Source organism: Mustela nivalis, assembly GCF_964662115.1.
Source record: "Mustela nivalis genome assembly, chromosome: 12".
NCBI classification, from domain to species: domain Eukaryota; kingdom Metazoa; phylum Chordata; class Mammalia; order Carnivora; family Mustelidae; genus Mustela; species Mustela nivalis.
Genome location: NC_139031.1, coordinates 10,457,907 through 10,475,429, shown reverse-complemented (window position 1 = coordinate 10,475,429; position 17,523 = coordinate 10,457,907). Strand labels below are relative to the sequence as shown.

Sequence of the window (17,523 nt, the reverse complement as noted above, 5' to 3'; positions counted from 1 at the left end):
ATACTCCCTTTGTGTATCTCTTTTCAAAGATCAAGAGCCATGGGGTCTTTTGGTGAGACATTTGCCTTGGTAATAAAGATAAACTCTCAAAGGCCTTAAAGAAAGATTTGGATAGTAGGTTCCAATTACACCTTCAGGAAATTGGTGTATTTGTCCTCTTCTAAAAGTTTTATTTCTTGGCTATAAAAAATTCATAGAATATTTTTTAAAAGGTGAAGAGCATATTGACTGTCAGTTGCTTTATGGAAAGAGGAGCCTGGATAGCTCTTTAAAACCAGAACTAGGTAGGGCAGGGACAGAGTTTGCCGCTATGGGAACAGTACAAGGATAGTAGTTGTAATGCTTCTGTGTAGCCACAAGGAGGAGACAAAGAGCGATATAGGTGACCACAGACTCTACACTGCCTAAGGTCCATTCAAGATAGAAATTACTTTAATTCTCTTTAACGGGGCTTGTTATTTCATTTTAACAATATTTGCCAGAAGTAAGAGTCTTTATGGTGCATTCAGTGTGACCAACCACTAAAGCTTCTGTGGTTTTGAAATTAATTGCCCATTCTTCTAATAAGGCCGTGGTTCTGTAGTGCTGAGGGGAGATATAACAGAGTCCTTCTTATTGCCTTTAAAGCTGTTAGGCTGGAGATGCCTGGGTGGCTTAGTAGGTTAAGGCCTCTGCCTTTGGCTCAGGTTGTGATCCTGGGGTCCTGGGATCAAGCCCCGCATTGGGTTCTCTGCTCGGCAGGGAGCCTGCTTTCCCCCCTCTCTCTGCTTGCCTCTCCGCTACTTTTGATCTCTGTCTGTCAAATAAATAAATAAAATCTTTAAAAGAAAAAAAAACCCTGCTAGGCAGCCATTACTACTTCCCTAAATTACTCCAGGGTGAGTCTTCCCTTTGGAATTTATCCAGTTTTCTAGGAACGTGGGTATTTCAGATATTGGATTGAATAGCCTATAAGAGCATTTGTGGTTCCTTGCCCCACACTCTGAGATGTGAAATACCATGTTGGGTTTTTAGCAGTTTGAATCTGGTTGGCCATTTGTGGTCAGTAGCCATATACACGTAAGATTCATGCAAGTAGAGCTCAGGTTGCAGCAGATTCGGTAAGCCTGTGTAGTGTGTTGGCGGAAAGTATGAGCTCTGGAGTCCCAGAGAACAGGGTTGGCTTCACCACTTAGCTTTGTATCTGTGCTTCCTTCTCTGCAGAGGGGAGACAGTAATAGTACTTATTCTGTAGGACTGTTGTGAGCATAAATAAATAAATAAAAACACTTAAAACAGTTCCTGGTAAATAGCATTTGTTTTTTTTAATTAATTAATTAATTTTTGGCAAACAGCATTTACAGTGGCTACATTCACATCCTTGTGAGCAAATATACTCTGAATGCCTGAGATTGTCACAGTGACAAGTAACTGTGAACTTAGAAACAGGCATCAGAACCACTTGGAAGAAGGTGAAGGCTCCAGTTTCCACTACAGGGACTGTGGGGAGGAGTCAGGTTTTTGGCTTTGTCTCTAAGGCAACCTCTTAAACCCAGTATTAGCCATCCATGCACTCCTCCTTAACATCCTGGTGAAGAACTCCAGTTCTGAAGTTGAATTTCCTGGGCTCAAATCCTTCCTCTGCCTATAGGGAGGCTAATCATATGCTGAGACAACCAGAAAATCAGGTACCAGTATCTTTGGAGGTTGAACTTGATATTTAATAAAAATTCCATAGTTAACATGAGATAAATCAGAAGTTTGGTGAGCTTCCATTTTCTAGGTGAATTTTTGTTTAAATTCTAAGTCTTCATGGAGGGTTTTTCTAATTGCTGGGGTTTTCACTCAAGCCCTGACTCTTCCTCTTACTCGCTTCGTTACTTCCGAAGTTATTTACTTTCCCTTAACATCATCTTCTCAACTATGATGTGGGATAATAATAGTACCTACTGCCAAGGTCTGTTGTGAGGATTCCATGGGATAAAGCATAGAAAACACTCCACACAATGCCTGGGACCGACCGACTGTGCTCCGTGTCATCACTGTTCTCTGCATTCACACGTTTTTTTGAGCGCCTTTCATGGGAAAAGCCCTCGGCAAAGGATAATAGTGGAATAAAAGGAAATTATCCTAGAATCAGGAGGAGGAGGAAGGGATTCAGAAAGACATTCCATAAGTCACTTCTTCCGAGAAGCTATTCTGCTCTGAATGCAGCTCACGGGATGATGGCCAACAGAACAAAAATGTGGTTTGCAAGCAAGCTAGAGAAAAATGGTCACACCCCATGGTTAATCCCGGAGACAGAGCCCTAATGAGAACTCCATCTAGGCGAAGAGTTGGGATGGGTTGGAATGGATAATGTGAATGCTCAGGGAGGCTGCATGGTGAGTTAATTTGGTCTGCTGTGCCCAGAATAATCTTGGTCCCGAGTGAGGCCTGTCGTGCAGTCTCATCTCGGCTGCTGTTAACACCAGACACTGCCTTGATTCTGTGGTGACCAGAGGGGTCAGTCACCTCTTCTGTGCAAAGAACAAACAGGCTGGTGGACTTGATAGGCTTTGCTATTGTGACATCTACTTTTGGTTGAAACAAAAGTATTAGAAGATGGAAGTAACCGAGAAGATGAAGAGGCTTTGTGACATCCAGTCTGAGTTTATAGCGTCTCTCTCTTTTTTAAGATTTTATTTATTTGAGAGAGAGAGAGGAAGGGCGAGTGAGCAGGGGGAGGAGCAGAGTAAGGGAGAGAAGCAGGCTCTGTGCTGAGTGTGGAGCCCGATGCGGGGCTTGATCACAACCTAAGCCGAAATCAAGAGTTAGACACTTACCCAACTGAGCCACCCAGGTATTCTTCTTACCCTCTCTTTTGAGTTTACACAATTATTTGGGTTAGGTCTCACCTAAGAATCCTTCCGAATGGGAGAAGGGACATAAGACAGGCTAGGATCTCAGTAATGGTCATGCTTGGAAGAACACTGATAATGCATTAAAACTCTTACACAGACAGAGAGTGCGTGCCCACCTCCAGGGGGCCAACTCTGAAATGGGATCCAGTTTGCAGGCTGTCCACACAGACAGGCCACCACGGGCCCTGGCGAAAGCTAAAGAATACCCTTGCGTGTGTATGCATATTGCAGCGGACGAACATGTTTACCGTTATCCAACAGCAGACTTTTATCCCCTTCTCATGTCATGGATGAGAACAGAACCACAGAGACTTTAAGAGATTTTTCCACAGAACCAAAGCCAAGTTCAGGGCTCTCTATACCAGCCTGTCTCTCTTGCTATTAGAAAAGTTCTCAAAGCATAAGCAATTAACAGCCATGTTTAGGGCTGGCAGGGGTGAGATCACACTATTATGTAACGCCATAGTCTTTAGAACTGTTGGTCAGGGGGTGCCTGGGTGGCTTGGTCAGTTAAGCATCTGCATTTGGCTCAGGTCATGATCTGACTCCCTGCTCTTGGGGTGTCAGCTTCTCTCTCTCCCTCTGCCCTTCCCCCTGTTCATGCTTGCTCTCCTGTGCTCGCTCTCTCTCTTAAATAAATAAAATCTTAAACAACAACAACAACAACAACAACACTGTTGGTCAAAAGTAGGAGCCGAGAGCCCACGGGACCTTAAGACGCACAGATGTTAAGATCCTCTGCTGGAGGATTAGGATGCTGAAACAAGTCAGTGAGAGCAAAAGTATAAACCAGGGAACAGTAATAAGGGCTTTTCCTGAGAATGTTGGTGTCATTTTGTCTTATGACTTAGCTGCCTCTCCCCCCACCACCTTGCTGCACATCTCTTCCTCCTAACGATGCATATATGCCAGCATGGGGTTTTCCTGCCACTCGGGCAGATGGGCCAGGCTGGTCGCCACTTCCTTCTGGACAGGCCACCCCCAGGCCTCAAAGAATGGAACCAGATTCTTCTGCACCTTTTCTGAAAACTTCTGCACCCACAGATTCATCTTGCCAGTGTTGTCTTTGGGGATACCGGAGAGCGTCTGGTACTCTGCAAAGAGCTGGGTGAATGGCTCCCACCCAAAGGCCTCCTGGAGCTGAGAAGAGAAGGAAGGGACAGGATGAGGAACCAGTTTGTGGAAGTACCTTCAACACGCACGTCCAGTGTATATCAGTCATAGTGAGTCTTTCCTCTTGATCATTCATGAGCTTCCCTTCCATGACTTGCCCCCGTGTCTCCACTCTACCCCTGCACATCAAGACAAGCCCATTGGCTCATTCCATCCATCTCTTGACCACAGAACCTGCACACCTTGAATTTTTTAGGGGACTTCACAGGGAAGCAAATATCTGAATAGACATAAATTCTCAGCAAATGAAAGTTATTATAATTACCTCTAACTTAAAAAATTATATTCCCAGGTCCCAAGTGTTTTTCTAGGCATCAGATAGGTCTGAGCCTGATTGAGATGGGAAACCCGGATATCTCACATTTTTGGTCTTTGGGACCCTAAAGGCTGGGAACGTCCAACACATTTCAGACAGAATAAAATCGCTGTTTTTATACAGCCACCTCAGATCTGTAATGATTTTCAAGGCTACTGTTTTGCTCTGTTGTACACTCCCTTTGGGGCAAAACCAGGATAACCAGGCACATGATAAGGAGCTCAGAAGGAGAGTCTCGTGTTCATGGAGGGATAGCCCACCAGAAAGCCACAAACAAGAGGCCCCTGTCAGCTACGATAATAGAGGTACAGAGTGAGCAGGGGTCCTGGGTGTCAGACCACTTGCCTTTTTGTGGAGGAGAATTCTGACTCTGGGGTGTACATCCTAAGGACAGATGACATCTGGGGAACAGGTTTGACAAATCAGTTATGTTAATGTTCAGAGCAGTTTGTTGGAGAAACAGGGCTTTGTGCATATTTCACAGGAAACCCACCTGCCTCTGGACTTCAGTGTTCTTCAGTTGGATTGGTTGGTTATTCATTTATTCATTCTAAAAACATTTTCAGGTTCAAATGGGGTGACTAAAGTAGAAAACCTTGACAATAGTTATCTCCTAAAAAGCTTCCTATAATGCTGTTGTCCCAGAGACACACCACTGTTCTCATGAAGGGATGGATGGATGCAACATTCACTTAATCCACAGAACTGAGCTGAAGAGAAACAGCCCAACAAAACAACACCCACTTCTGAAGCACTTATTAGGCGACTATGGTCAAGACTGGGGAATGGAAGCGCTGTGCTCCAGCCTAAGGAATGACTAACTCAGAACTTCTGTTCGTGACTCGTAGACTAGTAGGCTGTATTTTCTCCACTTGTTTTCTAGATACTTTTCATTTCTTCTTAGTTAATATCACAAAGTACAGGAGGCCAGTAGGACCCCTGTTATTTCCTCAAACTTAGAGAAGTCCCACTATCCAGGTGTTCTGTGCCCAGGCTGGAGGGGGTGGCAAAGGGGGTCCAGGATGCTACACAATGGAGGTCTCTGCTGACCCTCACCTCCCTGCCTTCCTTTTTTTTTTTTTTTTTTAAACTTTATTTATTTGACGGAGAGAGATCACAAGTAGGCAGAGAGGTAGGCAGAGGGAGAGGGGGGAAGCAGGCTCCCCGCTGAGCAGAAAGCCTGATGTGGGGCTTGAGCCCAGGACCCTGGGATCATGACCTGAGCTGAAGGCAGAGGCTTACCCCGCTGAGCCACCCAGGCGCCCCACCTCCCTGCCTTTCTGCTCCATACCTGTAGGTATGTTTCCAGCGCTGTCCACACATTCCAGTCATTCAGGGGGGCGCCCTTTCCCAGGTGTGTTTTGATTCTCTTCTCTCGTTCTGGAGGGCTCAGAGCAGGGTGGGCCTTAGACCTGGGGATGTCCAGGACCGTTTCATGCACATAGACAGACCAGAGGTTGCAGGTGGCCTCAGTGGTGTGTGGTGGGAACTCCCACACCTGTCGCTGCTGGTTGTGACCCAGCTCATGGATGGGTCCCCACAGACCTGTGCTCCTAATGCTGGCCTCATTGATGAGCTCTTGCACTGACTCCAGGTGGCACATGATGGGGTAACCTGAGTGCATCCAGCCTGAAAATGCAGAAGGAAGAGATGAGACATGGTGAAAGTGGGGAGCACCCAGACTATCTCCCTTCACGCCTCTCTGCTGAATGACTTTTCCTCAGCATCCTGCCCCCATTAATGCCAGAGTCTCCATGCTGGCTGGAGTGTAGCTGGCTTGCTCTGCTTGGTCAGAAACGCAGTGCTCCCAGCCCCCTTCCTAGCCTTTCATGTCAGGGTTATGCCCTCCCTGCTCTGGCCCTGAAGACGATGAATACACATTACACAGCCATGCTCAGTACATTCAGGGCTTCATTTTGTGTGTTTCCTCTCATGTGAGTCTGTGACACTATGTCCTGTGTCTGAATTTGAGATCCCTTAGGCTAGAGCAATGTCAGTTCTTCTTCTGTCATGTAAGCCACTGTTGTACAGATTTATGCTCTTTAGCACAGATAATCTTCTTCTTTTAAGGAGAAGAAAACTGAAGTCTAAAGGAACATTCTCACATTTCCTTCTTTTTCTCTCATGTAAACCAATCAATACTTAACAAAAACTTTTTTCCTTACTCTTTCCTTCCATTGCCAACTCTGACTTCCATTTGAAGGAATATTTGTTTCTCCTTGAAACAAGGAAGAGATGGCTCATTGCTATCTATGAACTCCTAGTAGCACTATTTAAATATCATTCTACCATCCTGTGAAATCTTACCTTGTAGGTATAAATGATTCACCTTTTCATATGGGAACATCTTTTTCACCCCCATCAAGGTCTATGTCTGTTACGTCTTTTTCCTTTACTAGTAAGATTATGCCTTCCACATATGGGGCATTAAAAAAGAGAAAAGAATGAATAAATGGTGTCCACTGACTAGGAGCACCCACCAGCTGAGATCTGCACATCAGCAACAATCCTCTCAGGACGGCAGAAGGGGAACGGCCGGGCTGCTAGCTGGGCTATAGCGTGCATCATCTCATCCCAGAGGTGGAGTACAGGCTCGGGGTCCTCCAGGTCTCGCAGGTTTGCCGTCGGCACCGTCAAGATGATATTGTCTGTTGCCAGCTCTCCCCAGGGAGCCTGCCTCTCCTGGATACATTTTTTCCACTCCTCCAGAGATGTCTTACCTGGGAATAAATATCACGGGCTTGTCTCACTTTTCCCCAACTTACTTTGAACTCCAGGAGAAGGACACTGAAATAATGAACTATTAACATGTGGATCTACATGCTATGAAGTGAAGGACAGGCCTCCAGATCTCCCCTCAGTTCTGCCCGAAGTCTCCATGGACATGGTATTCCACAGCTCCTGCCTCTACTTCCATCTTGAACAGCTCTTCCCCTTCTGTCTGCCAGTCCCTACCCCACCCTTCCTTCGCAACCGGCCCGTAACTATGGTGGCATCCCCAGTGCATCCTCTTCCCTCAGCATTCAGTCCACTCACCCAGCTTGTAGTAAGGGGCAGGCACAACCCTTTGGATGGTGACAGATACAGGGCCCAGTTTGCTGCTCTTTGGCACGATGACATAGAGAAGGCCACCCCAGAGGCAGGAGACAGATTGTATGCTCCTGTCCAAACAGCACTGATGAGTCACCACAGGGGCTCGAGACAGCTTGCTGGCTTTGGTCAAGTTATCTGTGTGGCAGCCAATCTGTACCTGGGGAGGAGAGTCCACCATGTGTAGGAGGAACTCGGTCCCTATGGTGTATGGGTGAGGGCAGGGGTTCGTGTGTGGGCTGCTGTGTGCGTAGTGTTGGTGGCTGTGTTGTGCTGGGTTAATGGCAGGTACTAGAAGAACACCAGCTCCCTTCTTCAATGAGCTATGCATGGAAACCTATGAAATTTTAGTACTCTGATAGTCATCGGGACTAAAAGTCGTATGGAGCCATTCTTCCAGGGATTTAAATGGCTTCACAGCGGATTGTCACCAGACAGATGAGGGAGGATAACCCTGAGGCTGATACTGACTAGGGCCCCACAAAGCCCCTGTACTGGGTCGAATCCAGGCTCTTGTGGCAGGGCCGATGCTAGTGTGCTGATTCCAAAGGCAGGATGAGCCAGAGGGGATCCTGGTCACTGCTTGTGCACCAATAGGAGACCACCCATCCAGAGGCGGTAGGATCTGTCCCGAGTGGGTCAGACTGATTACTGCTTCTGCTTTTGCTGAGGATTCCCCTTTCTGGTCAGATGGGGCTGTTTCCTGTTTTCTGGTCAGGGCTGTTCCCTGAGGTTGCTTTTCTTAGGTTTAACGTAAGCGAGCTCCAGAAAGGCAGCTGACACGGGAGGTACCCTGTAATAGGAAGTGACCCTCAGAGCTAAGGGAGGACAATTTTAATTTTGCCTCTAGAGCCTATCTTTGTGACCAAATGAAGCACACCCCTCAGGTGTGAAGGTAGTGACGTACAAGGCAGAAAGGCCATGTGCTGTTGGCCAAGCCAGTGATTGTCCTGAGGCTGTGACAGGTACTCCTGGCCCCCCTCACATCACCATGGGGAGGTATCATCATGACTCATGGAAATCCAGGGGCTTAGGTTTGAGTACCTGAAATTAGCTCTGGCATTCAGTCCCTCCTTTAGGTTCACTGAAATTGTGCTGCTTTGTCTATGAAATCTGAAATGGGCAGAATAGTCCCTTCTCGGCCTCCTGGTAGCACTGCTGAGGGCTGAGGAAAAGGAAGTGGCTGTGTGGTTTGGGGTTTCTGCAGTGGGGGTTCTGGCCTTACCTTCAGGCCGGCAGAGGCTGCAGCTTCAGACAGCGAGACTTCTGCACTCTGTCCACGTGGGAGGTAGAGCCCCGTGCTCACCCAGGCATCACAGTGGCCTGACAAAAGCCATAGGAAAGGCTGAGTTCTTTACTCACCTGCCTCTGCTGCTCCTGGAGCCTCAGAGCCCCTCCAGGAGGCACAGCCCCTGCCCTGCCTACCTCTGCTCATCCATGCTTTGGGCATGCGTCCCTCCAAAGCCCTCAGCAGAACCTCAACGCTGTCTTCCCCAAAGTACACCACAGAAAATGAAGCTGCCCACCGGTACCTCAGTACCTGCAATGTCCTGTGAGCCCGGAACCCCACCTTCCCCCAGGTTCTGACGCTCTGTATGCACTCCCCACTCTGTACCTGGGTTGTTCCCATCGATCTCCACCGTGATGGGGTGTCCTGAGCTGCAGGTGCACGTTCCAAGTTCCTGCACCAGCTGGGAGCAGTCAGTCCCAGAGCGTGCCAGCTCCGTGGCCAGGCAGAGCACTGCAGCCTCAAAGGAGTCGCCAGCCACAGGGTGCTCTCGGCTCACAGCTGGGAGGCCCGACAGATGCAGCATCTTCTTTATGAATCGGTGCAAGGATATGTAAGCAGGGACTCCCTTTGCTGGGATCTGTAGGAAGGCTGCACCATCTGCTCCCAGCTTTGCCAGCCATTGCTTTTCCAAATTCCTAGCCCCATGGCTCAGTGCAGCCTGGAATTCAGACAGTGCCTTGCGGAAATGGTAGCTCTGCATCTTGGGGGTAGGGGCAGGAAAACAGCCTGCGTGGAGAGTCTGAGCTAGGATACTGAGGCCAAAGCAGTTGAGGATGATGTTACCGGGGAAATGAGCCAAAGCAGAGCGGCCTGGATTCTGGCTGGCCCACCACCAGGCCTGGCCCCCGATCAGCAAGCCCCCACCCTCGGCCACAAACTCCTGCAGCTGCTTAGCCTCCTTGTCACTGTAAGCCGTGCAGCAGTAGACACGCAAGTCCTGCGTCAGATGGGGTTGCAGACTGCACTCCAGGCCATGTTCTGACAGGAGGGTACACAGGTTTTTTAGACTTGTGTTTACCCCAAGTTTACCTGTCTGGCCTCTGCCCAGCCAGCGCACAGCATTGAGCAGAAAGGGCCCCATCTTGGGATAACAGAGGATGGCCTCATGGGCAGCCAGGACCACCCGGCCCCGGCCATAGCGGGCAGCTGCCAGGAAGCAGCCGAGTGAGGCATCTAACCCCAGCGGGAAGGCGAGAGCCCCGTGAACCAGCAGCTGGGAGGGGACTCCTCCCGTCTTGATGTCCAGTTCTGAGATCCCTTCCAGGAGCTGCTGCTGATCCTGCCTGAGATCCTCCCCACATCTGCAAAGTGACAGGGGACAGAGGGGCTACAGTCAAGTCGGAGAAGCACTGAAATAAGCTCACTGGTTGGGGAAATCTGTGTGGGGGTGCAAAGATGACCTTGTTCACACCCATCTCCTCGTTCTCACTAATAACTGCCAGGGTTGGAGTATGTGATGCCATTTACTTTATTGAGTCTACTTTATTGAGTCTTTTAACAACTAACTGATGGCATACCCTTGTCTAATTGACAGTGTTTGTTCTTACTCTGTGACACATAACATAATGGTGCTTCTTATAACTGATGTGGTCACAGACTTGATGGGGTACTGAGGAGTGTGGTAGTGGCCTTACATGCAAATCTTAAAATCCATGTTCTCCAAGTCAGCCCTTCCAGGAATTCTTCCCATGCTAGTGGGTGGAGGATATTCTGGCTTGACTTTTATGTCTTAAGTAATTACGCATATGAACAAGTTAGGAAAAAATAGTCCATTCCTAGAGAAAGTAGTTCTACTTCTACATTTCTCAGAGCTAATTTTTTGCCCCCCAAAAAAGCTGTGAAAACATCAAAGTGCTAGCTCTGAGCTAGAAACACAAGTAGATTGTTTAATACTGCACTTAAAGATTTATGGAAACACACACTCTTTTAAAATTCTCACTTATATCTGATGAGAATATTTACCACTTTTATTGAGAAATGGCCTAAGTGTAATTCAGAAAAAGTTGTATTTCAGGATTTTCTAAAAAGATGTTCATTATGAGAGAGAGAGCAGGGGGGAGGGTAGAAGGAGAGGGAAAGTGGACTCCCTGCAGATCAGGGAGCCTGATGAGGGACTTGATTCAAGGACCTAGGATCATGACCTGGGCCAAAGGCAGATGCTTAACCAACTGAGCCACCCAGACACCCATCAAGATTTTTTAAAAAACCAATTTGTAGATACCTTAAATGTCAAACAACGGGAGATTGGTTAAATAAGTTACAGGTTAACTATAAATGGCATACCATATGGTAAATTAATTAACTATTAGATAATATTGGAAAATGCTTAATGGAAAAATTAAAAAATCAGATTCCAAGATACTGTGCCCTAAATAAGCCAAATTTTGTGAAACAAACCATCAAAAACAAAGCCTAAAACAATTAGAAAACACAAAACCAGACACAGAAGCAGAATCTAAAGAATATTTATCAAAATGTCTTCAGTGGCCATCTTGTCTAGTGGGATTATACCAAATTTTAATTAGCTTTGTAAAACTTTATTGTCTCATAATAAAAATCAAATGTTGTTAAAAAATAGTTTATTTAAGTAGCAAAACATTATTGAAAAAAGTACCTCTTATACAGTTTCTCCTTAATATCCCTTCAGCATAAAACAGGAGCAAATAAAAAATTGGCATTAATTATATCATGGCTTGCTGTTTATCAGTGAAAAACAACAGGTAGATGTATAAATTAATGTGGACAGGTGTCCAGAACATTCTGCTGAGCAAAAAAATTCTAAAATAGCAGAAATGGCAATGCAGTTTATATAAGACAAAAATAAAGACAATATACGTTAGTGTAAATGTCAAAAAACTCAGGGTAAAACCACAGTAAACTTTTGGGTTATGGGATAGAGAGAGTTGTTATTGAAAGTGATGGTCAAAAGAACTTTAGCCTCACTGGCATTTTTTCTTTTTTCAAATAAGGAGAATGTACAAATGTAATTTCTCAGGTAATTAAGAATCAAAAATTAAGTTTAAAGTGTTAAGGTAACTGCTAAAAAAATAGAAATGAAATATATAATCTCAAATGTGTTGGGGAATTTAAGGAATAGAGAAAACTTAGTCAAGAAGGAAACAAAGAGAACATAAAAATAAAAAGAAGGCAAGAGTAAGAGATACACTATAGTTATCACTATATATGAATGGATTAAATTTCTATATAAAAAGACAGAGGCACCTTGATTAGGCTAAGATCATCTAGGTATAAGCTGCTTATAAAGACAGACTTGAAACTGACACAGAAGGACTGAAAATGAGGTAATCTACATATCAGCAAAACTGTATCTGAAAAACACAGCATAAAGAAAGCAGAAGTACCAGTATTAATATGAGATGCAACTGAATTAGAGGAGGAAAGATAAAACTTTCATCACTTTTTAGGGTCCTAAAAACAAAGTGCTGAAAGCAAAACCACTAAAAAGCAAATTAAAATTTGATGAACTTATAATTGTGTTTGGGAAGGTAATGGCTCTCTAGTTTCCAGTGGGTCAGCTACATTAAAAAAATAAAAAAGAGGATAGAGATGATTGAGCAGAATGAAAAACACACTTGATTAGAACAGAGGATAATGGGTAATATTCTCCTGGACTCTGAGGACAAGACAAAGCCTAGAATGCCATATTTCACTAATTTGTGGCATATATATACAGAAAAAGCAGACTTTCTCAAACAGGATACGTTAAGTAAAATACCAGTTTTCAGCTCACACGCACACACCGAAGAGCAGATTAGATGATCTGTATCAAGCCTCTCAGAGTGGTAGCTCCCTCAGTCCTGAGGTGTGAGAATGGGGACAGCAGTGTAGGAGGGAAGACAACCTGCCATTCTTCTCTATACATTTCTGTGGTCTGTATGTTTTCACTGAAAGCTTGCATCCCTTTAGAAATATTTTTGTGCAAAGATGGGGTGTTTCCCAAAAGAAAAATGAAGGAAGGAAAGGCAAGCATTGTAGAACATAGTAGATGAGACACCAGGTAATTCTTAGCAGACTGACAATGTTATAAGGGCAATATTAATGATCTTAGGTATCTATCTACCAATATTTAAAATCTTGTATATGATCTATTTACAATACTGAAGTCTGAAAAATAAAGTAGCTATTACTTTATGAGGCTTAATATATGCTAGGCTTTTACACATATGGATTATCTCTTTTAAACCTGAAATATATTATTCTTGCATTACAAATGAAGCTTAGAAAAGTTGGGCAGCTTGCTCTATGGTTCTTAGCTAATACCTGGTGGAAACAGGAAGCAAATCCAGGGTGGTTTGCCTCTAAAGTCATTGTTGTCCACACAGCAGAAACTCTCCTTTAATTATTGAGTTTTTGGATTAAGCCCACAACTGGGTATATGTCAGGCAACACATATAGGTTGTACAAAGGAGGCTTTAAATAGATGTGAAAGTTGGGGTGCCTGAGTGGCTCAGTAGGTTGAGTGTCTGGCTACTGATTTTATCTCAGGGTCCTAGGATCAAGTCCCACATTGTGCTCCAGGCTGAGCAGGGAGTCTGCTTGGCGTTCTTTCCTTCTGCCCACCCCATTCCTCTCTCTCACATAAATAAATAAAACCTATAAATAAATAAATACACAAACGAATGAATGAATAACAGACATATAGATGTGAAGGTGCAAACAATACAGCATTTATGAAAAAGGAAACTGTTTCCTCAGAGCTGACAGCACAGGTGGCACTGAGGAAGAAAGGAAGTGAGACTGCTGGTGCTCAGGAAAGACAACAGATTGATGCAGGAAAGACGTTAGGGTTAGAAGCTGACGGCTTTTCAAGAATTCTTGAGATGTCTTTGGAGCAAAAAGATGGTTTTATTAAAGCATGGGGCAGCACCTTTGGGTACAAAGCTGCCCTGGAGTTGTGAGAAGCAATTGATAATATACTTGGAGTTGCAGGAGGTAAGGGAAAAGGGAGGCTTTCAAGAGAAATCTCATAAGCTCCAGAGGACCTACAAGATCCTGGAGGCCTTGCCATTGTCAAGTTAAGGTTATTTTTCCCTCTAGTCAAGCATTAACATTAAGGCCACTGGGAGTTTCCTTCTGGAAGTAGGGTTATTGGTAAGAATGCTTTTTTTCTTGAAAATCACCAAGACATTTGTAAACTGAGGGAGACTCAGTCCTGTTGGACTGAGATCCCTATTAGTTAACCATTGGTTTTCCCCTTTCCTTAGTGTAGGGCAGGCAGGAGCGCCTGAAGAATGTCACATGGATCGCGCCTGGAAGTGGGGAGGGGGTTTGTGGGTATGAACTTGTGATTTGGCCTCAGCTTGCCTTTGGCTCCCTCATTATAGATCACAGCTGAACAAGCAGGCGATAGAGGGAGCGGCTTTGTGAACGCAGCGCAAAGAGCCCTCCCAGTCCTGACAGCAAGGACAAGAAGGCTCAGTGGAAAGTGAGTCACTGTCCCCTTCACCATACCATGGCCTCATCTGTTCTATTCCTCGTGATGCCGAATTGGCTTATTTTTCTTGAGGTGTTTGGTTCTTAATTCGTTTTCTTTGCTCTGAAATCCTCCCTTTTCATCTCATTCTGTCACTTATTTAACATTCATTTTTAGAAAGGTCTAAACAGAACATTCAGGGAATCTGCGTCTGTTCACTGGGTCACGTGTTTCTTCAGACATGACTGATTCTGTTGTCTTTCCATACTAAATTTCTGTCTCTCTTCTGCTTCCCTTTTAAATTTATTGCAGTGTTTATTTATAGAGTCAGCGTATGGATTTTTTTTTCCCTGATTAGTGTCAGCAGATCCTTCCTATGCTTTCTAACTTACCCAGGCCCCATGTGTTTGTACGCACACCTCACATCCATCCATCTTCCCAGATAACATGGAGGTTGGTATGTTTCTGCTTTCCACTTCCTTGTGGCCTGAGGGTTGTAGCACAAACTGAAGGACAAAGGTCACCTGGGCCCACTGCTGTGCTCGCTGGGGGCTAGTCCCTCCACTCTTTGGGGACCGGAGGTAGACCTACTCCACCCACCAGGAGTGGAGCACACCGCAGGAGTTCCAGCCACCACCCTGCGGGGACGACGGAACGCCGGCATCCTTTTCGGCTTCCACCAAATCCTGAAGTAGCTTTGCTGCTTTTGTGCTTGTGTCTAATCTCACCCACTGTGTTCATTCTTCTAGAACATGAGAAGACATTAATGATAGTTCTAGGATTTGTGGTTTCCACTTCTTTCTGGCCTCTGGGGTGGGGGTGGGGTCAGGCGATGCTGCATACCTGCCCTGTACCTGTCAGCCTCACAACTGCCACCTTCGGCTCTTTACTTAGCATTTTTCATTCATTAGTCAGATTGGTGGAGACCGCAACTCCAGGGTCCAGCCTCACCTCACACAACGTGGAAACTCTTTGGTACTGTGGTGAGGATCACTTGACTGAACACGAACTCTTCAAGAGATGCATAAGCTGCCGGCAGATGTTTACTTCTTTGTAAGCAGTTCCCAATATATTCTCCACCTTATAGGTTACGCCACATGTAAATATATTGAGGCGTTGTTCTAGGAATGATTTTTTTGGGGTTTTTTTTTTTTTTTTAGGAATGATGTTTTTGCTAGACTCTTCTGTGTCTTGGTATTTTGCGTCTGAGTGCCTTCGGATCTGACTTTGCATATTAAAGCAAGTGCCGTGTCCTCCTCAGCTTTATAAGCATAGGTGTGCAGTCAGCTCTTGCCCTTGGGGACAGGACAGGGAGAGTATCTTCTGTTGGCTTTTAGAGAATGCCCCTCCCCTTTGCAGACAGAGTATTTCCTGTCTCCAGCAGGAATTTGAAGTTAGCAAACCTGTTGGGTCAGTCCAGGAGCATTTGACAAGATTTGCTGGCAGGAAGGTTCCCTAAAAACCTCTAAGGGGTTGCCAGGTGGTGGAGGAACAAATCTGAGCCAAGGGACTAGGCTTAAAGTAATCAGGCCTTCTTAGACTTCAGAGCTGACCTGGTTGACCAGATTCAGCTCATTTTTTGGCTGAGCTCCCCCGGCAAAACATTCCTTAACAAGAAGTTAAGTGTGGGGTTAACACTGTATACTAGGCTACCCTTTCTTTTTTATGGTTTTGGATGTGTACTCACTTACGTATTCATTAATTTATATAGCATACAAATAATCTCTTGCTCTCTACTATGTTTCACACAGCAGGCACTGAGAATAAAGCAGCAAACAGGACAGGCAAGATCAAGGCATACATGCAGCTTTATGTCCTGGCTGCTGGGCAGGCACTCACAAGGGCACAGGTGGGATATGATGTGTGGATTGTGATCACTGATGTTTAGGCCATAAATGGGGAAGAGTGACATTGGAAGGTCAGTCCTAGATTCAATAGGGTCATGGGAAAGGCTCCTCTTGAGGAGGGGGTTTGAGCTGAAACTGAATAAGGAGAATAAACTGACTTTTGAGAGCTGAGGGAAGACCCAGAGTAGGAAGAGAAATATGAAAACCAGGGTTTAAAAATAACTTTGCTGGGACACTCGTGTGGCTCAGTCGTTTAAGCCGCTGCCTTTGGCTCAGGTCATGATCCCAGGGTCCTGGGATCGAGTCCCACATTGGCTCCTTGCTCAGTGGGGAGCCTGCCTCTCTCTCTGCTTCTGCCTGCTTGTGCTCTCTCTCTCTGACAAAGAAATAAATAAATAAAATCTTAAAAAAAAAATAAAAATAACTTTGCCATCAAATTGCCAATGTTATTTTTTGGATAACTGGATTTGCAAATCTCCTGAAAGTATGTAACAGAAGAAACCTAATGTTACACTTATGGTCTTTAAATTTTTGAATGTGTGTGGCTGATGTATCAGCTACAGCTCCTCCTTGAAGTACCCAAATTAGAAAATACCTAAGTACTCAACAAAAGGACACAGTTAAACAAACGATGGCACATATACTATGACTAGAAACTCCCATTAAAAGGATTGTTGTTAAAAACAGAGAAATGGTTGGGGTGCCTGGGTGGCTCAGTGGGTTAAAGCCTCTGCCTTTGGCTCAGGTCAAGGTCTCAGGGTCCTGGGATGGAGCCCCGAATCAGGCGCTCTGCTCAGCAGGGAGCCTGCTTCCTCCTCTCTCTCTGCCTGCCTCTCTGCCTACTTGTGATCTCTGTCAAATAAATAAATAAATAAATAAATAAATAAATAAATAAATAAATCTTAAAAAAAAATAGAGAAATGGTTTTAAACAAATAGAGAATAGCAGTACACAATCGCAAGTAGCAAAATTGATGTATGATGATGGAAGTTACAGAAAGGTCAAGATTGTGTTGGGGAGATAATGAGAAACAAACATATTCAAGTGCTTTAATGTCACATTGTTATTTCAGTAATAGTTTTGCAAATAAGGAACGAACTCCAATAACGTGGGAGAGTTATTTTCATACATTACCTGAATGTTCCCAGCACTTCTGTTGGTCATTCAAGTAGAGACTAAACACTACCATAATGAACTGTGGAAACTATAGTTAACACTACTGTAAGCCCTGTGCCCAAAACAGTGTCTAGAACTTAATAGGCACATAGTATGTTCTATCTATCTATCTATCTATCTACCTACCTACCTACCTATCAATTTTTATTTATTTTGAGAGACAGAGAGAGACAGTGTGTGTGCATGGCAGGAGGGACAGAGAGGAGGAGAGAGAATCTTAAGCAGGCTTCTTGTCCTGAAAGAGTCTGTCATGGGGTTTGATCTCATGACCCGAGTTGAAATCAAGAATTGGAGCCACCCAGAGCCCCAAAATA

General features: G+C 45.0%; 1 protein-coding gene across 1 annotated transcript in view; it reads right to left on the bottom strand.

Moving 5' to 3' along the window:
- Window positions 1–1,281: 1,281 nt before the first annotated feature.
- LOC309844619 (uncharacterized protein) overlaps window positions 1,282–17,523 on the bottom strand; it is a 66,257-nt gene continuing 50,015 nt past the window's right edge. Inside the window, exons 14-19 of the mRNA XM_082691717.1 lie at window positions 9,077–10,053; window positions 8,687–8,784; window positions 7,408–7,621; window positions 6,852–7,091; window positions 5,663–6,000; window positions 1,282–4,022 (exon numbers count right to left, since the gene is read on the bottom strand). Of these exons, the coding sequence (XP_082547843.1) occupies window positions 3,774–4,022; window positions 5,663–6,000; window positions 6,852–7,091; window positions 7,408–7,621; window positions 8,687–8,784; window positions 9,077–10,053 (2,116 nt within the window). The 3' untranslated portion in view covers window positions 1,282–3,773. The remainder of the gene's footprint in view (window positions 4,023–5,662; window positions 6,001–6,851; window positions 7,092–7,407; window positions 7,622–8,686; window positions 8,785–9,076; window positions 10,054–17,523) is intronic.